Source organism: Hibiscus syriacus, unplaced genomic scaffold (genome assembly GCF_006381635.1).
Source record: "Hibiscus syriacus cultivar Baekdansim isolate YM2019G1 unplaced genomic scaffold, ASM638163v2 tig00116961_pilon, whole genome shotgun sequence".
Taxonomy (NCBI): Eukaryota; Viridiplantae; Streptophyta; class Magnoliopsida; order Malvales; family Malvaceae; genus Hibiscus; species Hibiscus syriacus.
The window spans coordinates 1289236-1303557 of NW_024063487.1; the positions used below are offsets into that span (position 1 = coordinate 1289236).

A 14322-nucleotide genomic window follows, 5' to 3' on the forward strand; every position below is an offset into this window, starting at 1 on the left:
ATATTCTTAATTAAATCACTCCCATAATTATTTTAAAAATTCTCATTAATCCTCTCAAAATTTAAATTTTTTATTTATATCATATTTTTTCTTTAAAAAAATGCAAACTGAACCCTTCAAAGCTTTTAAAACTTTTAATCTAAACATCTAATTTTAAAATTTTAAGTTGACACCATTAAACTCTATCACTAAGTTTCGCCACTGATTTTAGCCCATGCGGCCTTAGAGAATTAGCTAGTGAACGTAACCCCTCACTCAAAGTTCAAACTTCAAATGCACACTTTTAGTAAGACCTAAGACCACATGTTTACTTGTCTTTAAAGTTTCGATGGTCATAACAGAACTGAGTTCGCTCAAAATATATATTTCCAAATCATTCAAGCATGAGAGGCTTAACAGACAAGAGCACAAATTTATTTAAAAGCAGAAACAAAGATTTTCAAGGATTACCTGTTTTCAGTTAATCCGACAGTTTTAGTCGATGACCATTTCCGACCTGTTTAAACTAATTTAAAGCTTCTAGGCTGCTCATTACTACAATTTGATCTTTTGGAACAAAATGCAACCCCTTGTTTTCTGAGATTCAAACTTTGATATAACCTTGCCAAAGAAACCTCTATATCATGTTGTGGAAACCAGATGAATCCAACAGTACAGCTTTGATATGCTCAGGATTGATCTCCTGTCCTTCCTTGCATTGCTGAAAATCCGAAACAAACACCGATGATTATGTCAAAAGTCGAAATGAAAAAGTGAATCATTCAAAACCAGGTAAAGTAGAAAGCAATGAACCAAACTGCAGGTGCTTTCCTCAATAAACTAAAAGGAAATCATAGCTGATGAACATTGAAATCAGGTAGAGAAATGTGTGTATTCCTTTGAATTTGTGTTATTTTTACATGTCATGATCATGTTCAGGTTTTCATTGTCTCCGTCGCCATTGCTATCACCGGCACCGATGCTTTTAAACATCTTGTACAAAGTTTCAAATTTAAGCAAAAGGAGAAGTTTATTAGGATGGATCAGAAAAAGTACCTCAGCTCGGAAGATATCCATGGAAAAACCATTAAAACAACTAATGACTGCTTGCTGGATGTCAAGTCCAAGGCTGTCCAAAGTCCTCATCGTGGAGAGCAAAAGACCAGGTCTCCACCCACAAAACATGTGGATGTTAACAGCTTTTCCTTCTTTCAGTCTTACTTCAACCTATACACACACATATCAAATTTAAATACCATACCATTCAAAGTTCTATAATCACAACATGGAGAATTTGGATAAAATAGATATAATTGCAGAAACAATATTAAGTATGCTGGAAACAAACATTGATTTGATAATATATTATAACTGGAAGGTGGATGTAACTTCTCATTAGACAGATATGAGCTTACTCTTGCTGTCTGCTCATTTGGACTCAGTAACGAACTGGGGCAAAGTTCATCCTTGATACGGCTAGGCAAGGTGGCTGGAGTTGGCATCAACGGGTGGAAACTGCTGGTTGTAGGTGTCAGGGAAGAACTAGGAGGGGTTGACTCCAATTCAATGTGGAGTTCATTGATCCTTTGCAGTAGTTCCTTCAAGTATTCAATAGCATCCCCGAGAATTGAAGTTCTATCCATCTATAAGTAGAAGGATAATGTAAATCATACTCTCTAAGAAGCAAAACTGAGTAAATATGAACCCACCCTTCATTTGTAAGTAGAAGTAACATGTTCTTTGTTCCAAGTTTGGTTGGATTCAAAGTTCAATTCAGAAGTCCTATGTTACCGGTCTCTACGTCTCTTTTGAAATTTTCCAATGTATTTAGAGGGTCAGCCTGGAAGGTCATACTCCAGTATTCATATTCGAATACTGGGAAAATATGAGTACTTTTTACAAAAATGAAGAGCTAGTGCAACATAGGATGTCACTAGTTATTGTGCTCCAATGTAAAAGTAATTTTTCCGATGTATTTAGAGGGTCAGCCGGGAAGTTCATACTCCAGTAGCCATATTTGAATACGGGGCAAACATGAGTACTATTTACAAAAATGAAGAGCTAGTGCAACATAGGACGTTACTAGAAATGTTGCTCCAATGTAAAATTAAGTTTTCCAATGTATTTACAGGGTCAGCCTGGAAGGTCATACTTCAGTAGCCATATTCGAATACGGGGCAAACATGTGTACGTTTTACAGAAATGAAGAGCTGGTGCAACATAGGATGTTCCTAGTTATGGTGCTCCAATGTAAAAGTATAACTACATGATAAGAAAAGGTTGCGACTATTGAACTTTACTTGTGGATGAATTGAAAGAATTTACTGAAATGTGGTCCAAAACTATGGTGAAAATTTAAAACACCCAACCAGACTCCATGTGAGAGAAATTAATGCTCAACTTTCTCAGAGCATTTTGAGAACATATAAGAACAAAAGATGCAACTGACTCGCATATAATCCAAAAATGCCACTGAAAAACAAAAAACACAAAAAAAAAAGTAGAATATTTGCTATTTTCTGAGGATCTAAACGAACACAACAGTTCATACTTGAATTCACGAGATAAAACTTTGAAACAAAATTCTTACTTTTCTAATCTTTGGAACAACAGACCGCAACATGTAAAGCCTATCATTGAGTTTCTTTCGACGCCGCCTCTCAGCCATCAAATTCTTAGCAGGAAGCCCTTTCTTTTTACCCTTTTGGTCTCCTCCATTAACACTATCGTTTGCATGTATGGTATTTCCGCCATTTTTAAGAGTTTCCTCCATCTTGGTATTCTCAGTAAACTCATCTGAATCATAATTCAAAGCTGAACCATCAATGCACACATCTCCTACATCATCTCTGTCGTTCCTTTTCCTCTTCTCATTCTCTTCACCCATTTCTTGCTTCCCTTTATCTCCCTCAGCACCACTCGAAACATAAACGTTTCCTCCATCAACCACCCCCAAACTTGGTCCATTATCTGCTGAATTCTTCCTCAAAGCGGCTCTTTTTTGGAACAAAGTAGGTTGTGCACCAACTGAAGGAAAACTTTCTAGTGGCCTCAACTTAGACCTCTTTAAAAACATGGCGTTTCCAGGATTCTCATCCAATCCTTGAAAACCCGAAAACCCAGCACCGTTCTCCGGTAGCTGAACCACCGGAGAACTCAATAACTGAGCCTGGGTACACAGATTAGCTGATTCGAACTGATTATCATGGCTTAAATCTATGAAACTACCCAAAACCCCAGCATTTTCCCTGTTCAACAAAGTATTGGCATTTGTTGCTTGGTTGTCAAGGAACCCAATTTCACCCAAATCAAAACCATGGTCCAAAGGGCTATTAGAAACAAAATTAAGTATGGAAGATGAGGTAGGTTTTGGTTGCAAAAGGTGGTGTACCTGAGATGGGCCGAGATTGTTGAAAACGGAGGGAGATGGCGAGAATGAAGATGAAGAATCCACCGAATGGTGATGATGAGAAAGAAAAAGATTATCTTGATGGTGGTCACCAAGATTTGCAGTAAACGAAAGGTCTCTAATATCTTGATGGCTTGAAATAGTGTTGTTTCCTATGAACCATTCATCATCTAACATGGATTTGAAAGCAGATAAAGACCACATCTCATCTTTGTTCTCCATTATAGCATCACTGTTGTTGTTGTTGGCTTGGTTCCATGAAGCTGAGTCTTCATCTTCTTTACCTTCCATCCAAGTACCGCCATTAACTCTTGAAAGCATGGTGTTGGGAGAACTTCTTTGTTATGGGGAGTAAAAAAAAATCGGTTGTGTTTGGAAAGTGAGAATAAAAAACTGAGTTTGCTTTTGTTGAGCGGTTATGGACTTTAAAGAGTGAGAAAAGGGGGAAGCTTTTGAGAGAGACGAGAAGAAGAAGAAAACGTTGCAGAAAGGGTGAAAGCTTTTTGATTGAATCAGCTTAAGGGAAAATCAGTATCGAATGAAAATGTCGATTTTAGAGGCAATTTTATTAAAATATTTTTTCCAAATTTTTATTAAAGTAACACTCAAATAAAATTATTTACCTAAAGTGTACTCTCACTAAACTTTAAACATTAATTTTTTTTTATAATTTATCGGGTTTTTTTACAAATAACCTGATGACGTGGCTTATTATATATATATATTTAATTATGACATGTAATATTTAAAAAAAGTTCTTAAAAACTCTTAAACTATAATCCTAGATTACAACCTCACCTTCAAGCTCTCACTCCTGTCGTCTCACCCTCCCACCACCATCGTTTATCTTCAATTGAAACTTTCACTACCACTATTTCTTGTCATCGAAAAACACCCTTTCTAAACATCATCTTCATGATGTCGAACTCGCCTTTCAATAGAGTAACTGAAGATATAGTTGATGGATCTGCCATTGATGAGAGCTTGGAGTTTCTTATAGCAGAGCAAAGCAAAAATGTAGTAAAGCAAATCAAGGCAAAGCTGAGAATAGAGAAGAAGAGGGGACGTAATGTATGTGTAAAAGTGAGAATAGCAGTTCAACGATGAACGACAAAGACTAAAGAATAAAAAATCAAAGCATTCAATGCTAGATCCATGAAGTTTAAGGGGATTTTAGGTTAGAGAAAATCGCCTCAGTGACCAAAAAAAAGTTATAATATACGATTTTAACCAACTTTTTTTGGATTTGCCAAAATGACCAACAAAATCGCAACGCGAAATAAAAATCGCAACGCGATCCCCAGAATCGCAAATCAGTTTCCAGAATCGCAAATCAGTTTCCAAAATCGCAACGCGATTCTTGAAAATCGCGATGCGATAGTACAAATTCGCATTGCGATTTTCCAAAATCGCAACGCGAATATGAAAATCGCAACGCGAACACATAAATCGCAACGCGTATCCGTAAATCGCAACGTGTATCCGTAAATCGCAACGCGTATGGGTAAATCGCAATGCGTATCCGTATATCGCAACGCGTATCCGTAAATCGCAATGATAATACATAAAATCGCAACGCGTATCCGTAAATCGCAACGCGATATTTAAAGCGCCATTATAATCGCTACGCGTATTTTATTTTCAAATTACAAAAAGAATATTAAGACAAAATCCCGTAATCGCAACTCATAACCTAAAACCTAAAATCACAACTCAGTCCCATCTCCATCTCTCACTCTCTACGGCGAAGAAATCCGTCCCCATCTCCGAAGATTTCCGTCCCCATCTCCGGCGAAATCCCTCACAACCATTCACGGTCAGAAATCCCTCACATATTCAGAAATGGAAAATCAACCTCCGAGGGTTAGTTTTTTTAATTATTTTTATTTTGAAATGTTTGCATTATTGTAGGTTTTTCATATTGAAACTGATGATAAGTTTACTGGTCATTTCAATAATAGATTAACCATTTCACTTAGATTTCATTTCGCGTTACGATTCTGTCGTTGCGATTTTCATTTCGCGTTGCTATTCTCGTCGTTGCGATTTTCAAGTTAGTATTTGTCTTTGTCTTTGTTCTGTCTTTTGGTTGAAGTAATGCAATCCATTCAAGTTTCAATTTGCAGAAGAGTCGCAACGAGATAAATGAAAATCGCAACGAGAGAATGACTGTCGCAACGAGAGAATCGCAACGCGAAATGGAAATCGCAACGAGAGAATCGCAACGCGAAACCAAAATCGCATTGCGATTTTCATTTCGCGTTGCGATTCTCTCGTTGCGATTTTCATTTCGCGTTGCGATTCTCTCGTTGCGATTGTCATCTCGCGTTGCGATTCTCTCGTTGCGATTTTCATTTCAACCAAAAGACAAAACAGTGTTGCAAATTTTAGTTTAAAGAATAAACTACTACTTTTTATGTTTATTGTTTTTGGTATATCTTCACAGTGTAGTTTTTGGTATATCTAACTTGGTATGTTTATTGTTTTTGTAGAAATTTTTTTCGGCTCAATTGACCTTGAGAAATAAAGTCAGCCTGGCCACTACAATTGCAAAGAAGCTTTCACCTGCTCAAAGACAATTGTTTGAGGAAACCTGCTTCGGGCCATGGCTGAGAGTACAGCATCCGGGTGGAGATGCTAATTTGACCCATTTGTGGCTTCAGACCATGACATCAAATCTACCCGACAGTATACAACGTGGTGAGGAAGAGATATGGTTTCATTTTCCACCAGCGTATACTTGCTTTGGGCGGAAGGAGTTCTGCTTAATCACTGGTCTACGATTCGGACACGATGATGTAGGCCGGTACACTCGTCATATCGCCCGCCCATCATGGTTATCCCGGGTTTTTCCGGATGAGTCAATGGAGAAGCCGAACCTACATGTCGACGACCTGAAGAAATTATTTAATAAGAAAGCTGGTTTCACTCGGATGGAAGACGTCGATGTTGTCCGAGTATGCCTTCTACTACTTGTGTATGCCGGCTTTTTAGGTAAGCAATGAATCGTTCAACATCTTCATTGTCGGTTAACAAATAAACTTTACCATTTCTCTGATAAGATAGCCTAAATCCACTTAGGGGCTCTAAATTCAATTTATTTGAAACACGTAGCATTAGAGTTTCATAAGTTAACTTTTGTAAAGACAATTTTAGTTGAAGATTTATGGGTAAAGGCATATATTGTAAAACACCATTAACATTATCCCATGACCCTCCAAAACACAAATCTATCCAAACATGATCAACATTAGATGATTTCATGGTTGTAACTAAACAAACGAGATGCGAAACTAAGACCTGTTGCCGGATGGGGAAGGATGTCGTTGGATATAGGAACGGATGTCGCCGGAGAGAGTGATAGATGGAGATGGAATGAGTTGCGATTTAGGGATTTAGTTTATGATTTCAGTGTTATATACCCAAAATTTCAGTGTTGTGATTTACAGATTCTCGTTGCGATTTACGGATTATCGTTGCGATTTACAGATTCTCGTTGCGATTTACGGATTATCGTTGCGATTTACGGATACGCGTTGCGATTTACGGATTATCGTTGCGATTTACGGATACGCGTTGCGATTTACGGATACGCATTGCGATTTACGGATACGCGTTGCGATTTACGGATACACGTTGCGGTTTACGGATACGCGTTGCGATTTACGGATACGCGTTGCGATATACGGATACGCATTGCGATTTACCCATACGCGTTGCGATTTACGGATACACGTTGCGATTTACGGATACGCGTTGCGATTTATGTGTTCGCGTTGCGATTTTCATATTCGCGTTGCGATTATGGAAAATCGCAATGCGAATTTGTACTATCGCATCGCGATTTTCAAGAATCGCGTTGCGATTCTGGAAACTGATTTGCGATTCTGGGGATCGCGTTGCGATTTTTATTTCGCGTTGCGATTTTGTTGGTCATTTTGGCAAATCCAAAAAAAGTTGGTTAAAATCGTATATTATAACTTTTTTTGGTCACTGAGGCGATTTTCTCTTTAGGTTAAATGGACACCATATTTGCTTTCAAGATGATGAAACTTGTTTGATAAAAGAATTTTGGGATTTATTGGCCACTATTAATAACGATCGACAGTGGCAAACGCAGTGATCGATCGCGATAAACGGTGATTGGAATTCGAGCAGGTTGAGAGAAAATGAGATGAATAAAAAGAAAAAGAAGAAAAGAATAAAGGAAAATAATGGAAAATTTGGGTTTTTATATAGATATAAAATGACATTGTTTTGGTAGAAATTTATTTTTTTAAAACGATGTTGTTTTGATGTCATGTGTCATGTCATAATGACATTAATTATTCAACGGATGAGTGACCAAAATAGGAGCAATATCAAAGTTCAGTGATTAAATTGAAAAATTAAAAGTATAGTGAGTGAAATAGAATAAAGAGTAAAGTTCAGTAGGTAAATTTGTAATTTACCCTTTGATAAAAAAAACCTTTTAAAAGGCTCTTTTAAGGAAGCGTCTTGTTTAAGCGTATATCCCAAAAAATCACCTTTTCCATTTAATATTCCCGATCAGGCACCGTTCAGACTATATTTCTCGATCTAACACCCTTTGTAGAAAGGCGCACCCCTTACAGTGCGTTTAATGCTGATTTGACGCCACGTGGGGTAAGGCACATGGGATACACGTGTGTATAGTGCGGCCCCTGGGGCGCGCCTTAGGCCATGTAGGGTATAGCGCAGAGCCGCGCCTTACCTGTGAATCTGCCACGCGTCAGTAAGGCGCCCCCCCTGTGGCGCACCTTAGGTTTAATTACCCACCTACCCCGACACTTCACACCCAAATCCCTCCCTATAAATACCCCATCCTCAATCACTTTCATCACACCAAATTCTCTCAATTTCTCTCAACTTCTCTCAAATACTCTTATATTCTATGTTTGAGGTATATTTTATTATATTTTTGATATTCTGTATTTAATTTATTTAAGTATTTAATTTATTTAATATTTTACTTGTATAATTTTTTTTGCAGATATATAATGGAAGGCGGTCTACTTCGCTTGGATGAAAATCATATACCTCGACACTTTGCTGATACGGTAACGTTTTAACGTTTTAATTTATTTTAAATTATTAGTAATAATTTGTTGATTTATTTAATGCATGATTATTAGATTAAGAATTAATTTTTGTAATTATTTAATTTTAGGAGAATGACCATGTATTAGATCCTTTTATTAGGAACCTTAAGTTAGTGATACTTAGCCATGTTTTGTTGTATTTAGTAAAGGCTGGATTTGGTTACATAGGTAGATATCAGGGTCACTGTAAGATAGAACCATACCTTATTTCTGCCTTAGTAGAGCGGTGGACACAGGAGACCCACACATTCCATCTTCCGTGCGGAGAGTGCACGATTACACTTGAGGATGTTGTTATGCACCTGGGGCTTCTGGTGGATGGAGATGTGATATCAGAGATCGCGTAGGGTTCTTAGACTACTTTGTGCCGGGAAAATCTAGGATGTGTCCTGGAAAATTTTAACGGTGGTCGGATACCGTTAAATTGGTTAGATGCCAATTTTCTGGAGTTGAGCGAGGACGCCTCTGATGATGAAGTTAAAATGTATGCATGGGCATGCATACTGCAGCTGATAGGAGGGTTGCCGATGCCAGACAATCGATTACCCTTTTTATGTCTCGTTGTCAAGAACCCATTCGTATTTCCACTACTATTGAGGCAATTGTAAAACTGATTTCGTATATTAATCATTTGATACAGCGTATAATAAATTTTTTTCCCTTGAATAGGTCGTCTACTGATAGGAAAAATCATCAGGAGCTACATGATGATTTAGAAAAAATTAGGGTGTTAATCGATCAGAAGGCTGGCACACAGGTATGAATTTTAATGTTTAAAAATCGATTTTAGATTATAGTTATATAATTAGATTATTATTTTGATAAAAATTATATATATTTGTTTTAGTTTGAATGGGTGCCATATTCTACTGATGATGTGAGGACGGTGATCCCACCTGAGTTGAGAGGGGCCCATCAAATGTTTGGATGGCGATGGTCCCTTTGATCTGTTATGCGACCGTCAAGTGGCACTTTACTGATCGCGTGCTCCGGCAATTTGGTTGTTTTCAACCAATTCCGGAAGCACCTCACAATATGGACGAGTTGCATAGCACGGATAGATGCGACAAGAAAAATACATATTGGCTGGTGAGGCATCATGAGTGGGTCGTGTTATGGGAGGATCGACATCGGCGCCTTCCCCGTAGAGAGCCCATTTTACTTGACATCTTGATGGTTACTGACGGTTATTATGAGTGGTTCAACAGTAATGGGAAACTGTTTCTGCTTCCCGAGGATGCACGAGAGCAGACCTTTCCACGACGTCGATAGAGACGTTCACCGACACAGTACCATCGTCCCCCGACTCGTGGACGGAGAGCAGGTGCTTCCGGTTCATCCTCAGCTGCACCAGTAGGACCTTCACAGTAGCCACCGTATCCATCGACTTACATACCGCAACCATATACGATGTCGCCACCACCTTTGCATTACCAGATGATGTCGTCACCTTCACATGGTTTTATAACCCCGCCGCCGCCACCGTCACAGAGTTTTATGACCCCTCTTGGAGGCTATCATGGGTCTATATTTGCAGATCTGACTTGGGGTTCATATACTGGATATTTGGGGGGTTCAACCTCATCACCCATGGTCGTAGCACAGATACCTCCTGTACAGTTTTCACACTAAGTGATGTATGGATTTTATGAGTTTTCCCAATTTTCGCAGGCCGGTGGGATAGTCAGTCATATACCTTGGGGGGTCCTTATTTTATGGAGGTGCTTCATCGTCATCAGTTCCTCATCAACAAAATGTAGCTGCTCAGGACGACAACGAAGATGACGACGACGACGACGACGATGACGACGACAAGATGATAATGATGATGTCGATGATGATGACAGCGAGGAGTCACAACTACTGATATGAAGAAATCCTCCTCGAGACCGACAACTGCCGCCCTGTGGAACACATTCGCGTCACAGGCATCGATAGATTTTGTTTTTTTTATATTTGTATTTAGTACTTTTTTATTGTAGTTGTTTATTGGACTTTTTTATTGGACTTTTTTATTATTTATCATTTAATACTTACTTTAATTCGTTAACATGGTTAGATTGATTTTAATTTATTTTGTTAAATTTGTTGGACTTTTTGTTAATTTATTTTGCTTAATTTTGTTTAGTACCATTTAATATAAGTTATTGTAATTTGGTTATCATTTACCATTTAATACTTATTGTAACATTAATATCAATTATTCGTTAATATAACGCCAACGTCCAATCTCGTATAATTGTATCGTTTTTTAATCTTCATCAGCGGTTATCGAATAACATTAACTTGAAGTAAATGCAAATTAAAGTACACGAATTATTATTTGATAAACAACTACATCATTTCCTCATCAATTGTTACTTGATGACAATAGAAGTGGACATGTTTTTCTAGTGTGTCCTAATTTTCTACAATGCCCACATCTTCTGTCTTTATCTAGATCTTTCTCGAATATCCATATCGCAATGAATTTGATTGGATTTTGGACGACCACGCTCTCTCAATAAACTCGGATTTGATACAATTGGAAGCCAATCTTGAACCTCATCAGGGTCTTTGTCATTATCTACGGGGGAACTTAAATCTGTGACACAGCTTCAATCCCTTGAAGAGGTCGCGGTAACTCTGTGACACGAAACATTTTATGCCTTCTAAGGAAGCTTGTTACAGACATTCCATTTGATGCATAGATTTTTTCTGTAGATCTGTAACTAATCTAGAGTGATAGACATGACCGCCTTGCATCCAGGTTTGAGTTTGTCCCTCGAGCTTCGCAAAAAGCACCCCCAAAAGAAAATATGTAGTCTTTACCAAAGCCACTACTAGTAAGTGACGTGTACCCTTTAAGGTTGAATTTATTGCCTCTGCCAAGTTGGTCGTCATGTGTCCATATCGATATCCACCATCATATGCGTTTGTCCACATTTCTTTATCGATGAGGCTGATGTAATCGTCCTCTCGTTTCGTCCGCAAATCTTGAAGCATTGATTCAAACGTTCGAGGAAGTAGTTCGTAACCTGATAAACAAATGTATAACTTATTAACTTGTTTTCTTTACAAAATTAAAAGGATCGAAAGAAAACAAACTACATCAGTTTCACTTACCCATGCGCACAATTAATTGACGCTCATCATTTTTCTTGTACCTTCCATGGTAGTTCGCAGCAATGTGTCGGAGACAATACCTATATTGGACAAAGGGTGGTTGCCACATTGGACCCAAAGATTCCATTGCTGCTTTGATCCCAGCTCCGCGATCTGAAATGAAACAGATGTTTTCCCCCGTGATAACATGTGCACGTAAATTTCGGAGGAAAAAAGCCCAAGAATCTATATCTTCTCATTCGACAAGAGCAAAAGCAACTGGAAGAATGTTGTGATTTTCATCTTGGACAACTGCCAATAATAAAACTTGTTTGTATTTTCTATACAAGAAAGCCCCGTCGATCTGGACCACAGGCTTGTAGTATTTGACAACATTAACGCACTATGGGTAAGTCCAAAAAACCTGGTAGAATTGACATCGATCGCGAAGAACTCGATCATTATGGTATGCATAGGAGGTTTCAAAGTCCATAATTGTCCCATGATTCAACCTCCGCACCAGCCTAAACCAACTTGGAAGTTCGTTGTAAGATGCATCCCATTCGCCATGAAGTTTGACAATGGCATTTTGTTTTACTAACCAAGCTTTTTTGTAGGAGACAATATATCCATACTGCGATTGTATAGCTGAAATCAACACAACAATAGCTATATGAGAGCTTGCTTTTACCATGGGCATGATGGCTTGGCATATCATTTCAGAGTCCAAGTTGGGATGATCTTGGTTGACCCCTCCAGCACAACATGTGTGAGGACCGTTGTATACTGTTAGTTCCCATCTGTTGTTTTTCCTCTTCCTCTTTGATACGCGAACCATCCAATTGCATCTGTTTTCGCGTCGGGCACAATGACATACATATTTTTCCTGTCGTGGAGCAGTCGACTCTAGATTGAACATAATTATGAATATTGTAATTTTTTATAGCCATCATCGCTTCTTCTTTGCTTGAAAACTCCATGCCTAAAGATAACTCACCATTATTTATTGATGAGTAATATCCATAGTTACCGAGATGAGGCATATCCACAAATTCTTGCCCGTACATTGCACCATAATCAGCTTCATACATGTGTGCTGGAGGGTCAGTTTGTGCCACATTTCCTGGAACTTCATCTACATCATCATCATCATCAGAGTTGAATTGCGGTGATTCTGGGTGAATGAATAGTCCAGTCTTAGGACCATCCGCACCAGGCTCACGAAGCGGTCCTTGAATTGGACGCGATGTTGCCATACAAATTGTTCGTCGACCCACCTCGGTACATATCGTAAGGAGTTGTAGATGAATGTCTCCCCATTATGGCATTAAAATCATTACACATTACTGTCGTCGGGTTGTCAACTTGATCAACTTGTTCAGCCAGCCCATAGTGGGAGCTTAATGATTGACCCCGAACAACACGCACTTGAACAAAATTTGCATACATCTCAATATTGGCGATTGAATAATTACTTTGAGCTTCAACCATTATTTTAACATCATCATTGTTCGAAAGTTCGAACGTTGTATAAGTTAATGGCAACAATGATGTTGGAAATCTGTACTGCAACGACGACTTCTTCTACTACTTCCAACATGAATCTTTCTCGAAATCTTCGTTATCAGCTTCTCAAGAGTTATGTTTTTCTTGAATGATATTTTAACACGCTCATTTGATACGAAAACAACGTCGGTTTCATCTTCTTGAATTTCACCATCATAATAAACAATAGCTAAAAGTCGCGCCATTCTTTAAGTTTAAAAGTGCGACAATATTATATCTTCAAAAAAAAAAAACAACTGAAACAAACATGATTAAATAAATAAAATATGAACGAAAATATAACACAATAAATTTTTTACACATAAACGTAAATAATTTAAATAATATAATTTTATATTATTACATGCACCGCAAAACTATTTTGACGTATGCTCCCGCTTTCCAATTTTACAAACACAGAAATTAATTGACAATAATTAGTATAATATTTTTTCATATAATCATAATAAACAATAAGTATAATAAAAAAAATTATAACAAAATTACCTTATAACGAAAAATCGAACGAACTTCTGAATCAAATATGAGAATATTACCGGATTGTTGTATTAATTTTTTTTCTGTTGATAGGAGATGTGAGAAGTTCCGGAGGGAAGGGTATTTATAGCCGAGAAAAGTTATTATAATTATACAAGACGCGGTACCTGCACCGTGCCTTACATAATTATATCAAATAAAACTAAGGCGCGGCTCCAGGACCGCGTCGAATATAATTGTGTCAGATTCACAGTTAAGGAGCGACCCCTGCCCCGCACTATACCCTACGTGGCCTAAGGCGCGCCCCAGGGGCCGCACTATACACACGTGTATCCAATGTCAGCATAAGGTTTGGTATATCAATTATAATGTTACAATAACATATTATAATATTTTTTTGAATTATTCGGGTGGTTATAAGGTAATATCTATTCTAAATTTTTCTTAATTTATTGACAATGTATACATACCTTATAGATACAAAAGCAACTATTTAAACCCAAATTCTTTAAAAATAATAATATTTTTTCATTAAATAATTTAATAAGTTCTGATATACAATATTTTTATATATTAATAAATTGATGTTAGTTAGGTATCGCTAACTTCAATTGGAGAAATGATAGAAAATTAAAACTAAAATTGATAAATATGCGGTATAAATATTTTACCTAAAAACTGGCTTAA

The 14322-nt window shown here is 37.6% G+C and overlaps 1 protein-coding gene across 1 annotated transcript; it reads right to left on the reverse strand.

Annotated features, from left to right (window-relative positions):
- Window positions 1-551: 551 nt before the first annotated feature.
- LOC120189907 (transcription factor ICE1-like) lies at window positions 552-3871 on the reverse strand. The gene is made up of 4 exons (XM_039193043.1): window positions 2570-3871; window positions 1395-1622; window positions 1036-1206; window positions 552-700 (listed from the first exon to the last, which is right to left on the reverse strand). The coding sequence occupies exons 1-4, from the start codon at window positions 3707-3709 to the stop codon at window positions 617-619; spliced, it is 1623 nt and encodes a 540-aa protein (XP_039048974.1). The 5' UTR covers window positions 3710-3871; the 3' UTR covers window positions 552-616.
- Window positions 3872-14322: the final 10451 nt, after the last annotated feature.

What these genes read in the sequence shown, in the direction of transcription:
- LOC120189907 (XM_039193043.1), bottom strand. Translation starts at nt 3,709, where the DNA reads ATGCTTTCAAGAGTTAATGGCGGTACTTGGATGGAAGGTAAAGAAGAT. An exon ending in TTGTTCCAAAGATTAGAAAA is followed by an intron (nt 1,623 to 2,569) that starts GTAAGAATTTTG and finishes TTCTACTTATAG; the next exon opens with ATGGATAGAACTTCAATTCT. An exon ending in TGGATATCTTCCGAGCTGAG is followed by an intron (nt 701 to 1,035) that starts GTACTTTTTCTG and finishes TCGGATTTTCAG; the next exon opens with CAATGCAAGGAAGGACAGGA.